The sequence below is a fragment of the Lagopus muta genome, chromosome 30 (genome assembly GCF_023343835.1).
Source record: "Lagopus muta isolate bLagMut1 chromosome 30, bLagMut1 primary, whole genome shotgun sequence".
In the NCBI taxonomy this organism is placed as follows: domain Eukaryota; kingdom Metazoa; phylum Chordata; class Aves; order Galliformes; family Phasianidae; genus Lagopus; species Lagopus muta.
Window position 1 is genome coordinate 1955412 of NC_064462.1, and position 20224 is coordinate 1975635.

General features: G+C 58.0%; 2 protein-coding genes and 1 long non-coding RNA gene across 3 annotated transcripts in view; all 3 read left to right on the forward strand.

Annotated features, from left to right (window-relative positions):
- The window catches only part of LOC125685974 (valine--tRNA ligase-like), a 128720-nt gene extending 127890 nt beyond the window's left edge, over window positions 1-830 (forward strand). Inside the window, 1 exon segment of the mRNA XM_048929507.1 lies at window positions 822-830. Coding sequence (XP_048785464.1) covers window positions 822-830 — 9 coding nt within the window.
- A 283-nt stretch (window positions 831-1113) lies between these two features.
- On the forward strand, window positions 1114-19600 carry LOC125686045 (creatine kinase M-type-like). The gene is given in 10 exon segments (XM_048929704.1): window positions 1114-1126; window positions 1129-1235; window positions 1237-1306; window positions 1979-2133; window positions 4430-4562; window positions 7032-7203; window positions 11124-11247; window positions 13346-13444; window positions 13446-13536; window positions 19280-19600. Coding segments are annotated over 10 exon segments (1143 nt in total). The 3' UTR covers window positions 19459-19600.
- LOC125686046 (uncharacterized) lies at window positions 7371-9059 on the forward strand. Its single transcript, XR_007373605.1, has 3 exons — window positions 7371-7502; window positions 7778-8110; window positions 8366-9059. It is a non-coding gene; the product is annotated as an uncharacterized LOC125686046 (long non-coding RNA).
- Window positions 19601-20224: the final 624 nt, after the last annotated feature.

Below are 20224 nucleotides of genomic sequence, written 5' to 3' on the forward strand. Positions count from 1 at the left end.
CCCAATAACTGAGCCTACAGCCCCCATAACTGACCCCATATCTCCCCCAGCCCCATAACCGACCAAATATCTCCTCTTAGACCCAATATCTCCTCTTAGCCCCCATAACCGACCCCATATCTCCCCTCCAGCCCCCATAACTGACCCTTAGCCCCCATAACCGACCCCATATCACCCCTTATCCCCATAACCGACCCCATATCTCCCTATAGCCCCCATAACTGACCCCATATCTCCCCCTACCCCCCATAACCGACCCCATATCACCTCTTAGCCCCCATAACCGACCCAATATCTCCTCTTAGACCCAATATCTCCCTCCAGCCCCCATAATGACCCCATATCTCCCCCCAGCCCCATAACCGACCCCATATCTCCCCCCACCCCCCATAACTGACCCCATATCTCCCCCCTCAGCCCCTATAACTGACCCCATATCTCCCTTAGCCCCCATAACCGACCCCATATCTCCCCCCACCCCCCACAACCGACCCCACATCTCCCCCCAGCCCCATAACTGACCCTACAGCCCCCATAACCGACCCCATATCTCCCCCCAGCACCCATAAGTGACCCCATAATCTCCCCTCCTCCCCCCATAACCGACCCCACATCTCCCCCTGCAGCCCCATAACTGAGCCTACAGCCCCCATAACTGACCCCATATCTCCCCCAGCCCCATAACCGACCCCATATCTCCCCTCCACCCCCCATAACCGACCCCACATCTCCCCCCAGCCCCCATAACTGACCTTACAGCCCCCATAACTGACCCCATATCTCCCCCCACCCCCCATAACTGACCCCATATCTCCCTTTAGCCCCCATAACCGACCCCACATCTCCCCCCACCCCCTATAACTGACCCCATATCTCCCTCCACCCCCCCATAACTGACCCCATATCTCCCCCCCACCCCCCATAACCGACCCCATATCTCCCCCCACCCCCCATTTGTGACCCCATATCTCCCCTCCAACCCCCATAACCGACCCCATATCTCCCCCCAGCCCCCATAACCGACCCCATATCTCCTCTTAGCCCCCATAACCGACCTTACAGCCCCCATAACCAACCCCACATCTCCCCCCCCGCAGCCCCCAGCCCGCCGCCATGCCGTTCAGCAGCACCACAACAAACACAAGCTGAAGTTCTCTGCCGAGGATGAATTCCCGGACCTCTCCAAGCACAACAACCACATGGCCAAGGTCCTCACCCTGGATCTCTACAAGCGCCCTGCGCGACAAGGAGACGCCGAGCGGCTTCACGCTGGACGACGTCATCCAGACCGGGGTCGACAACCCTGGTGCGGCCCCATAGCGGCCCCATAGCGGCCCCATAGCGACCCCATAGCGACCCCATGGCCACCTATAGCCACCTATAGCCACCTATAGCCACCTATAGCCACCTATAGCCACTTATAGCCACCTATAGCCACCTATAGCCACCCCATAGTGATGCCGTAGCGACCCCATGGCCATCCCATAGTGATCCCATAGCGACCCCATAGTGATCCCATAGCGGCCCCATAGCGGCCCCATAGCGGCCCCATAGCGGCCCCATGGCCACCTATAGCCACCTATAGCCACCTATAGCCACCTATAGCCACCCCATAGTGATGCCATTGCGACCCCATGGCCACCCCATAATGATCCCATAGAGAACCCACAGTGACACTATAGTGACCCCATAGAGATCCCATGGCCACCCCCATAGTGATCCCATAGTGACCCCATAGTGAACCCATTGCGACCCCATAGTGACCCCATAGTGACCCCCATAGAGAACCCATAGTGACCCCATGGCCACCCCATAGTGACCCCCACACCTGACCCCACAGCTGCCCTCTTATCCCACTCCTGATCCCACTGTTGCCCCCTGACCCCATGGCTGACCCCTAACCCCACTCCTGACCCCACTGATGCCCCCTGACTCCTGACCCCACAGCTGACCCCACTGTTGCCCCCCTGCCTCCCAGGTCACCCTTTTATCATGACTGTGGGCTGCGTGGCCGGGGATGAGGAATCCTACGAGGTGTTCAAGGACCTTTTTGACCCCGTCATTCAGGACAGGCACGGGGGGTACAAACCCACCGACAAGCATCGCACCGACCTCAACCATGAGAACCTCAAGGTGGGGGGGGTTGGGGTCGGGGGGGGGGATTGGGGTCGGGGGGGTGATGGGGGTATTGGGGGCAATGGGGCATTGGGGGCATTGGGGGCAATGGGGGCATTGGGGGCAATGGGGGCATTGGGGGCATTGGGGGCAATGGGGGCATTGGGGGCAATGGGGGCATTGGGGGCATTGGGGGCACTGGGGCAATGGGGGCGATGGGGGTGATGGGGGCAATGGGGGCATTGGGGGCATTATGGGTAATGGGGGCATTGGGGCATTGGGGGCAATGGGGGCATTGGGGGCATTGGGGGCAATGGGGGCAATGGGGGCATTATGGGTAATGGGGGCAATGGGGGGCATTGGGGACAATGGGGGCAATGGGGGCATTGGGGGCATTGGGGGCATTGGGGGCAATGGGGGCAATGGGGGCATTGGGGGCATTGGGGGCATTGGGGGCAATGGGGGCAATGGGGGCAATGGGGGCATTGGGGACAATGGGGGCAATGGGGGCAATGGGGGCAATGGGGGCAATGGGGGCATTGGGGGCATTGGGGGCAATGGGGGCATTGGGGGCAATGGGGGCATTGGGGACAATGGGGGCAATGGGGGCAATGGGGGCATTGGGGACAATGGGGGCAATGGGGCAATGGGGGCAATGGGGGCAATGGGGGCATTGGGGCATTGGGGGCAATGGGGGGCATTGGGGGCTTTGGGGGCACTGGGGGCAATGGGGCCACTGGGTGCCGTTTGGGGTCAATAGGGTCATTGGGGGCCATTGGGGACAATTGGGGGTCAATGGGGCCATTTGGGGTCATTTGGGGTCAAGGGAGCCATTTGGGGTCATTGGGGTCAACTGGGGCCATTTTGGGCCATTGGGGGCCATTGGGGTCAATGGGGCAATGGAGGCCATTGGGGGCAATGGGGGTCATTTGGGGTCAGCGTGGCCTTTGGGGGTCATTTGGGGTCAAGGGGGCCATTGGGGGTCAATGGGCCATTGGGGGTCATTTGGAGTCAATGGGGCTATTGAGGGCCATTGGGGTCAATGGGGGGTCAATTGGGGACATTGGGGACATTAGGGTCAAGGGGGCCATTGCGGTCATTTGGGGTCAGTGGGGGCCCATGGGGCAATGGAGGTCAATTGGGGCCATTGGGGGTCACTGGGGGTCAATGCAGCCACATGGGGGCATTTGGGGTCAATGGGGCCATTGGGGGTCAATTGGGGTCAATTGGGGTCATTTGGGGTCAATGGGAGCCATTGGGGGCCATAGGGGGTCAATTGGGGCTATTGAGGGTCATTTGGGGTCAATGGGGGTCATTGGGGTCAATTGGGGCCACTGGGGGCCATAGGGGGTCAATTGGGGCTATTGGGGGTCATTTGGGGTCACTGGGGGCCATTGGAGGCCATTGGGGTCAATGGGGCAATGGAGACCATTGGGGGCCATTGGGGGTCAACCGAGGCCTTTGGGGATCATTTGGGGTCAATGGGGCCATTGGGGTCAATGGGATCAGTGGGGGCCATTGGAGGCCATTGGGGTCAATTTGGGGCCAATGGGGGTCATTTGGGGTCATTGGGGGTCATTTGGAGTCAATGGGGCCATTGGGGGCCATTGGGGGTCAATTGGGGCCATTGGGATCATTTGGGGTCAATTGGGGCCATTGGGGGCCATTGGGGGTCAATTGGGGTCATTGGGGGTCAATGGGGCCACTGGGGGTCATTGGGGGCCATTGGGGGCCATTGGGGTCAATTTGGGGCCAATGGGGGTCAATGGGGGTCATTGGGGGTCATTGGGGGTCAATGGGGCCATTGGGGGCCATTGGGGGTCAATTGGGGCCATTGGGATCATTTGGGGTCAATTGGGGCCATTGGGGGCCATTGGGGGTCAGTTGGGGTCATTGGGGGTCAATGGGGCCACTGGGGGTCATTGGGGCCATTGGGGGCCATTGAGGGCCATTGGGGTCAATTTGGGGCCAATGGGGGTCAATGGGGGTCATTGGGGGTCATTGGGGGTCAATGGGGCCATTGGGTCAATTTGGGGCCAATGGGGATCAATGGGGCCATTTGGGGTCATTGGGGATCAATGGGGCCATTGGGGGCCATTGGGGTCAATTTGGGGCCAATGGGGGTCAATTGGGGTCAATGGGAGCCATTTGGGGTCAATGGGGTCATCGGGGTCAATGGGATCATCAGTGGCCATTGGGGGTCAATGCAGCCACAGGGGGGCATTTGGGGTCTGTGGGACCAAGGGGGGCCATTTGGGGGTCGGTGGGGCCGTGTTGGCTGTGGGGCTGGACTCTGACCCTTGATTTGGGGCAGGGGGGCGAAGACCTGGACCCCAAATACGTGCTGAGCAGTCGCGTGCGCACGGGGCGCAGCATTAAGGGCTACTCCCTGCCCCCCCACTGCAGCCGGGGGGAGCGGCGCGCCGTGGAGAAGCTGTCGGTCGAGGGTGAGGGGGCAAAGGGGGGTGGGGGGGGCTATGGGTCAGTGGGGGAAATGGGAGCATTGGGGCAATGGGGGCAATGGGGGCAATGGGGGCATTGGGGGCAATGGGGGCATTGGGGGCATTGGGGGCAATGGGGGCAATGGGGGCATTGGGGGCATTGGGGGCATTGGGGGCATTGGGGGCAATGGGGGCATTGGGGGCAATGGGGGCATTGGGGGCATTGGGGGCAATGGGGGCAATGGGGGCAATGGGGGCATTGGGGGCATTGGGGGCATTGGGGGCAATGGGGGCAATGGGGGCAATGGGGGCATTGGGGGCATTGGGGGCATTGGGGGCATTGGGGGCATTGGGGGCAATGGGGGCATTGGGGGCAATGGGGGCAATGGGGGCAATGGGGGCATTATGGGTAATGGGGGCATTGGGGGTAATGGGGGCATTATGGGTAATGGGGGCATTGGGGGCACTGGGGGCAATGGGGCAATGGGGGCATTGAGGGCATTATGGGTAATGGGGGCAATGGGGGCAATGGGGGCAATGGGGGCAATGGGGGCAATGGGGGACAATGGTGGACAATGGGGGAAATGGGGGCAATGGGGGCAATGGGGGCATTGGGGGCAATGGGGGTAATGGGGGCATTGGGGGCAATGGGGGCAATGGGGGCATTGGGGGCAATGGGGGCAATGGGGGCAATGGGGGCATTTGGGGCAATGGGGGCATTATGGGTAATGGGGGCATTGGGGGCATTGGGGGCAATGGGGGCAATGGGGGCAATGGGGGCAATGGGGGCAATGGGGGCATTGGGGGCATTATGGGTAATGGGGGCATTAGGGGCATTGGGGGCATTGGGGGCAATGGGGGCAATGAGGGCATTATGGGTAATGGGGGCATTGGGGGCAATGGGGGCAATGGGGGCTGCTGTGATTGGTTGACAGACGAGGTCTGGGCGTGGCCTGTGAGCCGTGGGCGTGGCCTTGAGGAAAGTGGGCGTGGCCTGCTTGGCGGGGCGTGGCCTCTTGGGGGGGGGGTGGAACCAGAAGATCTCATAGGGCAGTGGGCGTGGCCAGTGAGAATGTAGGCGTGGTTTGCCGGAGAGGGCGTGGCTTGGAAGGGCACTGATTGGACACGGGCCTGTGGGCGTGGTCTGCAGGGATGTGGGCGTGGTTTACCTTGGGGGCTTTGAATGGAGGTTGCTCAGAAGAGGGCGGGGCCAGGGTTGGTGGGCGTGGCTCGAGTCTGGGTGTGGCCTAATTGGGGATCTTTGAATGGAGTTGAAGGTCTGGGTGGGCGTGGCCTAACAGATATGTGGGCGTGGTTTGAGCAGGTGGGTGTGGCCTAAAGCAGGGGCATGGCCTTCAATGGAGGCCATTGACCAATGGGGGGGGGGGGTTGGGACTGGGTGGGAGTAGTTTATGGATTGTGGGCGTGGCCTACAGAGTCGTGGGCGTGGCCTGCTCAACGTGCATTGCTTTGAATGGTGGCCAGTGGGTGGGGTTGAGGTCGGGTGGGCGTGGCTTGATGATTTGTGGGCGTGGCTTGAAGGATTGAAGGTTGTGGGCGTGGTCTGGGCATGTGGGCGTGGCCTTCCGGGTCTGCATGGTCTTGAATGGAGTCCATTGACCAATGGCGTTGGGGTTGGGGGGCGAGTGGGCGTGGCTTGATGTTTTGTGGGCGTGGTCTATAGAGGTGTGGGCGTGGTCTGGGTAGGTGGGCGTGGCTTTCCTGATGCGCATTGCTTTGAATGCAGTCCATTGACCAACGGGTTGGGGGTCTGGGCCTGGTGGGTGTGGCTTGATGGGATATAGGCGTGGCCTATAGAGGTGTGGGCGTGGCCTATAGTAATGTGGGCGTGGTCCGAGCTGATGGGCGTGGCCTTTCCAGGTGTGCAGGCCTTGAATGGAGTCCATTGACCAACAGGGGTGGGGTGGGGGCCGAGTGGGCGTGGCTTGATGGGTTGTAGGCGTGGCCTATAGAGGTGTGGACGTGGTCCGGGCAGGTGGGCGTGGCCTTCCGGGTTTGCATGGTCTTGAATGGAGTCCATTGACCAATGACGTTGGGGTAAGGGGGCGAGTGGGTGTGGCTTGATAGATTATGGGCGTGGCTTATAGAGGTGTGGTCTGAGCGGTTGGGCGTGGCTTTATGGATTGTGGGCGTGGTCTGGGTAGGTGGGCGTGGCCTGCTGGATGCGCATTGCTTTGAATGCAGTCCATTGACCAACGGGTTGGGGGTCTGGGCTGGGTGGGCGTGGCTTGATGGTTTGTGGGCGTGGCCTATAGAGATGTGGGCGTGGTCTGAGCAGATGGGCGTGGTTTGCTGGGTTGTGGGCGTGGTCCAGGCAGGTGTGTGTGGATGCATGTGGCCTTGAATGGAGTCCATCCATCCACGATGGCGGGATCCGGAGTTGGTGGGCGTGGCTTGCCGGCTCGTGGGCGTGTCCCGACGTAGCCCCGCCCCCTTTCCCCTTCCTCCCCGCAGCCCTGAACAGCCTGGAGGGGGAGTTCAAGGGCCGCTATTACCCGCTGAAGGCCATGACGGAGCAGGAGCAGCAGCAGCTCATCGACGACCATTTCCTCTTTGACAAACCCGTCTCCCCTCTGCTGCTGGCTTCCGGGATGGCGCGCGATTGGCCGGACGCCCGCGGGATCTGGTGGGTGCCAATAGGGGGCGGGGGGGGGGTTATGGGGTTGGGGGGTGTGGTTATAGGGCCAGGGTATGGCTGTAGGGTCAGGGGTGTAGTTATAGGGTCAGAATATGGCTATAGGGCCAGGGGAATGGTTATAGGGTCAGAGGTGTGGTAATAGGGTCAAGGTAAGGCTGTAGGGTCAGGGATGTTGTTATAGGGTCAGAGGTGTGGTTATAGGGTCAGGATATGGCCATAGGGCCAGGGGAATGGTTATAGGGTCAGAGGTGTGGTTATAGGGCCAGGGTATGGCTGTAGGGTCAGGGGTGTAGTTATAGGGTCAGAGGTGTGGTTATAGGGTCAAGGTATGGTTATAGGGCCAGGGTATGGCTATAGGGCTAGGGGTGTGGTTATAGGGTCAGAGATGTGGTTATAGGGTCAGGGAATGGCTATAGGGCCAGGGGAGTAGCTATAGGGTCAGGGGTATGGTTATAGGGCCAGGGGAGTGGTTATAGGGTCAAGGTACGGCTATAGGGTCAGGGATGTTGTTATAGGGCCAGGGTATGGCCATGGCGGGAGAGGAGTTGTTATAGGGTCAGAGGTGTGGTTATAGGGCCAGGGTATGGCTGTAGGGTCAGGGATGTTGTTATAGGGCCAGGGTATGGCTATAGGGTCAGGGGAGTAGCTATAGGGTCAGGGGTATGGTTATAGGGCCAGGGGAGTTGTTATAGGGTCAAGGTACGGCTATAGGGTCAGGGATGTTGTTATAGGGCCAGGGTATGGCTGTAGGGCCAGGGGAGTGGTTATAGGGTCAGGGGAGTGGTTATAGGGTCAGGGTATGGCTGTAGGGTCAGGGATGTTGTTATAGGGCCAGGGTACGGCTGTAGGGTCAGGGTATGGCCATAGGGCCAGGGTTGTAGCTATAGGGTCAGAGGTGCGGTTATAGGGTCAAGGTATGGCTGTAGGGTCAGGGTTGTAGCTATAGGGTCAGAGGTGTGGTTATAGGGCCAGGAGTGTGGTTATAGGGTCAGGGTATGGCTGTAGGGTCAGGGATGTTGTTATAGGGCCAGGGTATGGCTGTAGGGTCAGGGTATGGCCATAGGGCCAGGGTTGTAGCTATAGGGTCAGAGGTGCGGTTATAGGGTCAGGGTATGGCTGTAGGGTCAGGGATGTTGTTATAGGGTCAGAGGTGTGGTTATAGGGTCAGGTTATGGCTATAGGGCCAGGGGAGTAGTTATGGGGTCAGAGGTGTGGTTATAGGGCCAGGAGTGTGGTTATAGGGTCAGGGTATGGCTGTAGGGTCAGGGCTGTTGTTATAGGGTCAGAGGTGTGGTTATAGGGTCAGGGATGTTGTTATAGGGCCAGGGTACGGCTGTAGGGTCAGGGTATGGCCATAGGGCCAGGGTTGTAGCTATAGGGTCAGAGATGTGGTTATAGGGCCAGGGGTGTAGTTATAGGATCAGAGGTGTGGTTATAGGGTCAGGACATGACCATAGGGCCAGGGGGGTGGTTATAGGGTCAGAGGTGTGGTTATAGGGTCAGGGTATGGCTGTAGGGTCAGGGAATGGCCATAGGGTCAGGAGTGTGGTTATAGGGTCAGGATATGGCTATAGGGCCAGGGTTGTAGCTATAGGGTCAGAGGTGTGGTTATAGGGTCAGGGTATGGCCATGGGGGCAGAGGAGTTGTTATGGGGTCAGAGATGTGGTTATAGGGTCAGGGTATGGCTGTAGGGTCAGGGGTGTAGTTATAGGGTCAGAGGTGTGGTTATAGGATCAGGTTATGGCTATAGTGTGATCTGGGGTATGATATAAAGTTGCGATATGGGGCGCGATATCGGGGGTGTGCGATATGGGGCGTGATATCGCGACATATGATATCGCGATATGTGTGATATGGGGGTGATATCGCGACATACGATATCGCGATGTGTGATATGGGGGTGATATCGCGACATACGATATCGCGATGTGTGATATGGGGGGTGATATCGCGACATATGATATCGCGGTGTGTGATATGGGGCGTGATATCACGACATATGATATCGCGGTGTGTGATATGGGGCGTGATATCGCGACATATGATATCGCGGTGTGTGATATGGGGCGTGATATCACGACATATGATATCACGGTGTGTGATATGGGGCGTGATATTGCGACATATGATATCGGGGTGTGCGATATGGGGTGTGATATCACGACATATGATATCGCGGTGTGTGATATGGGGCGTGATATCATGACATATGATATCGCGGTGTGCGATATGGGGCGTGATATCACGACATATGATATCGTGGTGTGCAATATGGGGGGTGATATCGCGACATACGATATCGCAATGTGTGATATGGGGGGTGATATCACGACATATGATATGGCAATGTGTGATATGGGGCGTGATATCACGACATATGATATCGTGGTGTGTGATATTGGGCTGTGATACGATAGTGTGATATCGGGGCTGCGATATTGGGGTGTGATATCGCGATATGTGATATGGGGGTGTGTGATATCGAGGTGCGATAGGGGGGTGTGTGGTGCGAGGGTGTCATATCGCGATATGTGATGCTGAGGTGCGATATGGTGGGGTGATATTGGGGTGCGCGATATCGCGATATGTGTGATATCGGGGCTGTGATATTGGGGTGCGATATCGTGATATGCGATAGGGGCTCCACAATATCAGGGTGTGATATCGCGATATGTGATATGGGGGTGTGTGATATCGAGGTGTGATATGGGGGTGTGTGGTACAAGGGTGTCATATCGCGATATGTGATATCGCGATATGTGATATCGCGATATGCGATGCTGAGGTGCGATATGGCGGAGTGATATTGGGTGTGCGCGATAGGGGGGTGCGATATCAGGTCGTGTGATGTGGGGTGTGATATTGGGGTGCGTGATATCGCGATATGTGTGATATCGGGGCTGCGATATCTCGGTGTGATATCGCGATATGTGATATGGGGCTTGCCATGGGGTTGGATATCGGGATATACGCTATTGGGGTTTGCTGTGGGGTTTGCTGTCACGATATGAGCTGTTTCTGGGGTCTGCTGTCGCGATATGTGCTATCTATGGGGTTTGCTATGGGGATATGTGCTGTTTCTGGGGTTAGCTGTCGCGATATGAGCTGTTTCTGAGGTTTGCTGTCGCGATATGAGCTCTTTCTGGGGTTTATTGTCACGATATGAGCTGTTTCTGGGGTTTGCTGTCGTGATATGTGCTACCTATGGGGTTTGCTATGGGGATACATGCTGTTTCTGAAGTTTGCTGTCATGATATGTGCTATCTATGGGGTTTGCTGTCACGATATGTGCTATCTATGGGGTTAGCTGTCGCGATATGAGCTGTTACTGGGGTTTGCTGTCATGATATGTGCTGTTTATGGGGTTTGCTGTCGCAATATGTGCTATCTATGGGGTTTGCTGTCACGATATGTGCTATCTATGGGATTTGCTATGGGGATACCTGCTGTTTCTGAGGTTTGCTATCGCGATATGAGCTGTTTCTGGAGTTTGCTGTCACGATATGTGCTATCTATGGGGTTTACTGTCACGATATGTGCTATCTATGGGGTTAGCTGTTGCGATATGAGCTGTTTCTGGAGTTTGCTGTCACAATATGTGCTATCTATGGGGTTAGCTGTCGCGATATGCGGTGTGTCTGGGGTTTGCTGTTGCGATATGAGCTGTTTCTGGGGTTTGCTGTCACGATATTTGCTATCTGTGGGATTTGCTGTCGCGATATGCGCTACCTATGGGGTTTGCTATGGGGTTACGTGCTGTTTCTGGGCTTTGCTATGGGGATACACACTATCTCCGAGCTTTGCTGTCGCGATATGCGCCGCTTCCGAGTCCTGCTATCGCGATATGCGCTGCTTCTGGGCTTTGCTATCGCGATATGGGCTTCCATGGGGTTTTGTGGCCCCGCAGGCACAACGACAACAAGACGTTCCTGGTGTGGGTGAACGAGGAGGACCATCTGAGGGTCATCTCCATGGAGAAGGGCGGCAACATGAAGGAGGTCTTCAGGCGCTTCTGCGTCGGGCTGAAGAAGGTCAGCCGGGGTCACGGGGTCACGGGGTCATGGGGTCACGGGGTCAAGGGGTCATGGGGGGGATGTGGGATTTATGAGAGGTGGGGGTGTGGGGGCATGGAGGGGATGTTGGGGTCATGGGGGATGTTGGGGTCACGGGGTCATGGGGTCATGGGGTCATGGGGTCACAGGGTCATGGGGTCACGGGGTCATGGGGTCATGGGGTCATGGGGTCACAGGGTCAAGGGGTCACGGGGTCACAGGGGGGATGTGGGATTTATGGGAGGTAGGGGTGTGGGGGCATAGAGGGGACGTTGGGGTCATGGGGGATGTTGGGGTCATGGGGTCATGGGGTCACAGGGTCATGGGGTCAAGGGGTCACAGGGTCACGGGGTCAAGGGGTCACGGGGGGGATGTGGGATTTATGGGAGGTGGGGGTGTGGGGGCATGGAGGGGATATTGGGGTCATGGGGGACATTGGGGACATTGGGGACATTGGGGTCGTGGGGGATGTTGGGGTCACGGGGTCATGGGGTCATGGGGTCAGGGGGTCACAGGGTCACGGGGTCACGGGTTCATGGGGGGGGATGTGGGATTTATGGGAAGTGGGGGTGTGGGGGCATGGAGGGGACGTTGGGGTCATGGGGGATGTTGGGGTCATGGGGTCATGGGGTTATGGGGTTATGGGGTCAAGGGGTCACAGGGTCATGGGATCATGGGGTCACGGGGTCACAGGGTCACAGGGTCACGGGGTCAAGGGGTCACGGGGGGGATGTGGGATTTATGGGAGCTGGGGGTGTGGGGGCATGGAGGGGATACTGGGGACAATGGGGTCATGGGGGTCATAGAGATTGGGGTGGGGGGTTTTGGGGGTCCCATTGATTGGGACAAAGATGGGGTTTGGGGTTTTGGGGTGATGGGGGGTCCCAGGTTTGGGGTGATGGGGTTTGGGGTGATGGGGTTTGGGGTCCCAGGGTTTGGGGTGAAGGTGGGGGCATTGGGGTGATGGGGGACATTGGGGTGATGGGGGTCCCAGGCATTGGGGTTTCTATGGGGTTTTGGGGTCCCAGGGATTGGGGACAAAGATGGGGTTTGGGGTGATGGATTTTGGGGTGATGGGGGTCCCATACATTGGGGTGATGGGGTTTGGGGTCCCAAGGATTGGGGGGAAGGTGGGGGTTTGGGGTGATGGGGGTCTTGGGGTGATGGGGGGTCCCAGGTTTTGGGGTGATGGGGTTTGGGGTCCCAAGGATTGGGGTGAAGGTGGGGGTTTGGGGGCGCTGGGTTTTGGGGTGATGGGGGTCCCAGGTTTTGGGGATTTGATGGGGTTTTGGGGTCCGAGGGATGGGGGAGAAGATGGGGGTCTTGGGGTGATGGGGGTCTTGGGGTGATGGGGGTCATAGGGATTGGGGTGGGGGGTTTTGGGGGTCCCAGGCATTGGGGACAAAGATGGGGTTTGGGGTGATGGATTTTGGGGTGATGGGGGGCATTGGGGTGATGGGGGTTTTGGGGTGATGGGGTTTGGGGTCCCAAGGATTGGGGTGAAGGTGGAGGATTTGGGGTGATGGGGGTCTCAGGCATTGGGGTTTCTATGGGGTTTTTGGGGTCCCAGGGACTGGGATAAAGATGGGGTTTGGGGTCTTGGGGTGATGGGGGGTCCCAGGTTTTGGGGTTTCTATGGGGTTTTTGGAGTCCCATACATTGGGGTGATGGGGTTTTGGGGCGCTGGGTTTTGGGGTGATGGGGGTCCCAGGTTTTGGGGTGAGGGGGTTTGGGGTCCCAGGGTTTGGGGTGAAGGTGGGGGTTTGGGGGTGATGGATTTTGGGGTGATGGGTTTTGGGGTGATGGGTTTTGGGGTCCCATACATTGGGGTTTCTATGGGGTTTTGGGGTCCCATACATTGGGGTTTTGATGGGGTTTTGGGGTCCCATACATTGGGGTTTTGATGGGGTTTTGGGGTCCCATACATTGGGGTTTTGATGGGGTTTTTGGGGTCCCAGGCATTGGGGTTTCTATGGGGTTTTGGGGTCCCATACACTGGGGTTTTATGGGGTTTTGGGGCGCTGGGTTTTGGGGTAACGGCCCTCCCCCCCCCCCCCCCCTTTCCTGTGCCCCACAGATCGAGGAGATCTTCAAGAAGGCCGGGCACCCCTTCATGTGGACGGAGCACCTGGGTTACATCCTGACCTGCCCCTCCAACCTGGGCACGGGGCTGAGGGGGGGGGGTCCACGTCAAACTGCCCAAACTCAGCCAGCACCCCAAATTCGAGGAGATCCTCCATAGGCTGCGCCTGCAGAAACGGGGCACCGGTATGGGGAGGAAGGGGGGGGGGGGGGGCGTGGGGTCATAGGGGGCAATGGGGGTCATGGGGTCATTGGGGGTGAGGGGGGCAATGGGGGCATTGGGGGCATTGGGGTCCTTGAGGGCAATGGGGTCATTGGGGGTGATAGGGTCATTGGGGGTCATGGGGTCATTGGAGGTCATGGGGTCATAGGGGGCAATGGGGGCATTGGGGGCATTGGGGGCATTGGGGGCAATGGGGGCAATGGGGGCAATGGGGGCATTGGGGGCATTGGGGGCATTGGGGGCAATGGGGGCATTGGGGGCAATGGGGGCATTGAGGGCAATGGGGGCATTGGGGGCAATGGGGGCAATGGGGGCAATGGGGGCATTGGGGGCATTGGGGGCATTGGGGGCAATGGGGGCATTGGGGGCAATGGGGGCATTGAGGGCAATGGGGGCATTGGGGGCAATGGGGGCAATGGGGGCAATGGGGGCATTGGGGGCATTGGGGGCATTGGGGGCGAGGGGGGCATTGGGGGTGAGGGGGGCAATGGGGTCATTGGGGGTAATGGGGGTGATGGGGTTGAATGGGGGTGATGGGGGCAATGGGGGCAATGGGGGCTTTGGGGGGCAATGGAGGTCATGGGGTCATTGAGGGTGAGGGGGGCAATGGGGTCATTGAGGGCAATGGGGTCATTGGGGGTGTGGGGTTATTGGGGGTGATGGGGGCAATGGGGTCGTTGGGGGTGAGGGGTCGTTGGGGGTCATGGGGTCATTGGGGGCAATGCGGTCATGGGGGGTGATGGGGGGCGATGGGGGCAATGGGGTCATAGGGGGCAATGGGGGGCAATGGGAGCAATGGGGTCATTGGGGGTGAGGGGGGCAATGGGGCCAATGGGGGCAATGGGGGCAATGGGGGCTTTGGGGGCAATGGGGTCATTGGGGGTCATTGGGGGTAATGGGGGCATTAGGGTCTTTGGGGGTCATGGGGCTCATTGGGAGCAATGGGGTGAATGGGGGTCATGGGGGCATTGGGGGCAATGGGGGCAATGGGGGCAATGGGGGCATTGGGGGCATTGGGGGCATTGGGGGTGTGGGGTCGTTGGGGGTCATTGCGGACAATGGGGTCATTGGGGGTAATGGGACAATGGGGTCATTGGGGGTCATTAGGGGTCATGGGGTCACTGGGGGCAATGGGGGCAATGGGGGTGAGGGGTCTTTGGTGGTCATGGGGTCATTGGGGGTGATGGGGTCATTTGGGGTGATAGGGGCAATGGGGTGATGGGGGCAATGGGGTCGTTGGGGGTCATGGGTTCATTGGGGTCATTGGGGGTGATGGGGGGTCATGGGGTCATTGGGGGCATTGGGGGCAATGGGGTCGTTGGGGGTCATTGGGGTCATGGGGTCATAGGGGGTCTTTATGGGACCCCATCGGTCCCATTGACCCCATCAACCCCCATAGACCCCATTGACCCCATTGACTCCATTGGTCCCATCGACCCCATCGACCCCATTGACCCCATTGACCCCATTGGTCCCTTCTACCCCATTGACCCCATAGACCCCATTGACCCAATTGGTCCCATTGACCCCACTGACCCCATTGGTCCCTTCGACCCCATTGACCCCATCGGTCCCACTGACCCCGTTGGTCCCATTGATCCCATTGATCCCATCGACCTCATTGACCCCATTGACCCCATTGGTCCCATTGACCCCATTGACCCCATTGGTCCCTTCTACCCCATTGACCCCATAGACCCCATTGACCCAATTGGTCCCATTGACCCCACCAACCTTATTGGTCCCATCAACCCCATTGGTCCCTTCGACCCCATTGACCCCATAGACCTCATAGACTCCACTAACCGCATAGACCCCATAGACCCCATTGACCCCATTGACTCCATTGACCCCATCGGTCCCATCGACCCCATTGACCCCATCGACCCCATTGACCCCATTGACTCCATTGGTCCCTTCGGTGCCATTGACCCCATTGGTCCCATTGACCCCATTGACCCCATTGACCCCATTGTCCCCATGGGTCCCATTGACCCCATTGGTGTCTTTGACCCCATTGACCCCGTTGATCCCATCGACCCCATTGGTCCCATTGATCCAATTGACCCTATTGGTCCCTTCGACCCTATTGACCCCATCGGTCCCACTGACCCCGATGGTCCCATTGATCCCATTGATCCCATTGATCCCATTGGTCCCTTCTACCCCATTGACCCCATCGACCCCATTGACCCCATTGACCCCATTGGTCCCTTCTACCCCATTGACCCCATTGGCCCCAGTGACCCCATTGACCCCATTGACCCCATCAACCCCATTGACTCCATTGACCCCATCGTTCCCTTCTACCCCATTGACCCCATAGACCCCATCGTTCCCAGTGACCCCATTGGACCCATTGGTCCCATTGATCCCATTGGTCCCCATTGACCTCATTGGTCCCTTCGAACTCATTGACCCCATTGACCCCATCGTTCCCTTCTACCCCATTGACCCCATAGACCCCATTGACCCCATTGACCCCATCGGTCCCATCGACCCCATTGACCCCATTGGCCCCATTGGTCCGTTCGACCCCATTGACCCCATTGACCCCATAGACCCCATTGACCCCATTGGTCCCATTGACCCCATAGACCCCATTGGTCCCTTCAACCCCATTGGTCCCTTCGACCTCATTGACCCCATTGACTCCATTGACCCCATTGGTCCCATCAACCCCATTGACCCCATTGGTCCCACTGATCCCATTGGTCCCATTGACCCCATTGGTCCCTTCTACCCCATTGACCCCATTGACCCCATAGACCCCATTGACCTTGTTGGTCCCATTGACCCCATTGGTCCCTTTGACCCCATTGGTCCCTTTGACCCCATAGACCCCATTGACCCCATTGTTCCCATTGACCCCATTGGTCCCATTGATTCCATTGACTCCATTGGTCCCTTTGACCCCATTGACCCCATTGACCCCATTGGTCCCACTGATCCCATTGACCCCATTGGTCCCATTGACCCCATTGACCCCATTGGTCCCTTCTACCCCATTGACCCCATTGGTCCCATTGACCCCATTGACCCCATTGGTCCCTTCAACCCCATTGACCCCATTGGTCCCATTGATCCAATTGACCCTATTGGTCCCTTCGACCCCATTGACCCCATTTACTCCATCAGTCCCACTGACCCCGTTGGTCCCATTGATCCCATTGATCCCATCGACCTCATTGACCCCATTGACCCCATAGACCCCATTGACCCAATTGGTCCCATTGACCCCATAGACCCCATTGACCCCATCGGTCCCATCGACCCCATTGACCCCATTGGTCCCATTGACCCCATTGACTCCATCAGTCCCACTGACCCCGTTGGTCCCATTGATCCCACTGATCCCATTGATCCCATTGATCCCATTGGTCCCAATGAACCCATTGACCCCATTGGTCCCATCAACCTTATCGACCCCATTGACCCCATTGACCCCATTGGTCACATCGACCCCATTGGTCCCTTCTACCCCATTGACCCCATAGACCCCATAGACCCCATTGACCCAATTGGTCCCATTGACCCCATTGACCCCATTGGTCACATCGGCCCCATTGGTCTCATCGACCCCATTGACCCCATTGGTCCCATTGACCCCACCAACCCTATTGGTCCCATCAACCCCATTGGTCCCTGCGACCCCAAAGACCTCATAGACCCCACTAACTGCATAGACTCCATAGACCCCACTGACCCCATTGACCCCATCTGTCCCTTTGACCTCATTGACCCCATTGACCCTATTGGTCCCTTCGGTGCCATTGGCCCCATTGGTCCCATTGGTCCCATTGACCCCATTGGTCCCATTGGTCCCATTGACCCCATTGGTCCCATTGACCCCACCAACCCTATTGGTCCCATCTACCCCATTGGTCCCTTCGACCCCATTGACCCCATCGGTCCCATCGACCCCATTGACCCCATTGACCTTGTTGGTCCCATTGACCCCATTGGTCCCTTTGACCCCATTGACCCCATTGACCCCATTGGTCCCTTCTACCCCATTGACCCCATTGACCCCATAGACCCCATAGACCCCATAGACCCCATTGGTCCCATTGAACCCATTGATCCCATTGACCCCATTGGTCCCTTGGACCCCATTGACCCCATTGACCCCATTGACCCCATTGACCCCATCGGTCACATCGACCCCATTGGTCCCATAGACCCCATTGACCCCATTGACCCCATTGGTCCCATTGACCCCACCAACCCTATTGATCCCATCAACCCCATTGGTCCCTTCAACCCTATTGACCCCATTGACCCCATTGGTCCAATTGACTCCATTGGTCCCATTGGTCCCATTGGTCCCATTGACCCCATTGACCCCATTGACCCCATTGGTCCCTTCGACCCCATTGACCCCATAGACCCCATAGACCCCATTGACCCCATCGTTCCCTTCTACCGCATTGACCCCATCGACCCCATTGACTCCATTGACCCCATCGGTCACATCGACCCCATTGGTCCCATTGACCCCATTGACCCCATTGATCCCTTCGACCCCATTGACCCCATTGGTCCCTTCAGTGCCATTGACCCCAATGGTCCCTATGACCCCATTGACCCCATTGACCTTGTTGGTCCCATTGACCCCATTGGTCTCTTCGACCTCATTGACCCCATTCGCCCCATCGTTCCCTTCAACCCCATTGACCCCATTGGTCCCATTGACCCCATTGGTTCCATCGACCCCATTGACCCCATTAACCCCATCGTTCCCTTCTACCCCATTGACCCCATAGACCCCATTGACCCAATTGGTCCCATCAACCCCATTGCTCCCATCGACCCCATAGACCCCATTGACCCCATTGACCCCACTGGTCCCATTGACCCCATTGACCCCATTGGTCCTTTCGGTGCCATGGGCCCCATTGGTCCCATCAACCCCATTGACCCCATTGACCTTGTTGGTCCCATTGACCCCATTGGTCCCTTTGACCCCATTGGTCCCTTCAACCCCATTGACCCCATTGACCCAATTGGTCCCATTGACCCCATTGACCCAATTGGTCCCATTGACCCCATTGACCCCATTGGTCCCATCATCCCCATTGACCCCATTGACCTTGTTGGTCCCATTGACCCCATTGGTCCCTTTGACCCCATTGACCCCATTGGTCCCATTGACCCCATTGACTCCATTGACCCCATTGGTCCCATCAACCCCATTGACCCCATTGACCTTGTTGGTCCCATTGACCCCATCGGTCCCATTGACCCCATTGGTCCCTTTGACCCCATTGGTCCCTTTGACCCCATAGACCCCATTGACCCCATTGACCCCATCAGTCCCATCGACCCCATCGACCCCATTGACCCCATTGACCCCATTGGTCCCATCGACCCCAATAACCCCATTTACTCCATCAGTCCCACTGACCCCGTTAGTCCCATTGACCCCATTGACCCCATTGGTCCCATCGACCCCATTGGTCCCTTCTACCCCATTGACCCAATTGGTCCCATTGACCCCATTGACCCCGTCGGTCCCATCGACCCCATTGACCTTGTTGGTCCCATTGACCCCATTGGTCCCATTGGTCCCATTGACCCCATTGGTCCCTTCAACCCCATTGACCCCATTGACCCCATCGTTCCCTTCAACCCCACTGACCCCATAGACCCCATCGTTCCCATCGGCCCCATTGACCCTCACGGCCCCATTTCCGCCCCCCACAGGTGGGGTGGACACGGCGGCGGTGGGATCCGTATTCGACATCTCCAACGCCGACCGGCTGGGCTTCTCGGAGGTGGAGCAGGTGCAGATGGTGGTGGATGGGGTCAAACTGATGGTGGAGATGGAGAAGAAGTTGGAGCAGAACCACCCCATAGACGACATGATCCCGGCCCAGAAGTGAACGCCGCCCCACAACCCAGCGACCCACGGCCCCACAGATCGCCGCCTGCCCGACCGCAGGAGCTGTGGGGCGGATGGGGGGACCCCGAATCAGGGCCGGGGGGCTGCAATAAAGTGGGGCTCTGTGGGGTCTTTATACGGTCTCTGTGCGTCTCAGTGGGTCTCTATGGGGTCTTGATGGGTCTCTATGGGTCTCTGTGCGTCTCAGTGGGTCTCTATGGGGTCTTGATGGGTCTCTGTGGGTCTCTTGGGTGTCTATGGGTCTCTATGGGTCTCTATGGGTCTCTATGGGGACATTGGGTCTCTGTGGGTCTCTATGGGTCTCTATAGGGTTTCTATGGGTCTCTATGGGTCTCTATGGGGTCTCTATGGGGACATTAGGTCTCTATGGGTCCCTATGGGTCCCTATGGGTCTCTATGGGTCTCTATGGGTCTCTATGGGTCTCTGTGGGTCTCTGTCTCTCTATGGGGACATTGGGTCTCTATGGGTCTCCATGGGTCTCTGTGGGTCTTTCTGGGTCTCTCTGGGTCTCTATGGGTCTCTAAGGGGACATTGGGTCTCTATGGGTCTCTATGGGTCTCTATGGGTCTCTCTGGGTCTCTGTGGGGTCTCTATGGGGATATTGGGTTTCTATGGGGTCTCTGTGGGTCTCTATGGGTCTCTATGGGTCTCTATTTCTCTCTATGGGTCTCAATGGCTCTCTATGGTTCTCTATGGGTCCCTATGGGTCTCCATGGGTCTCTATGGGTCTCCATGGGTCTCTATG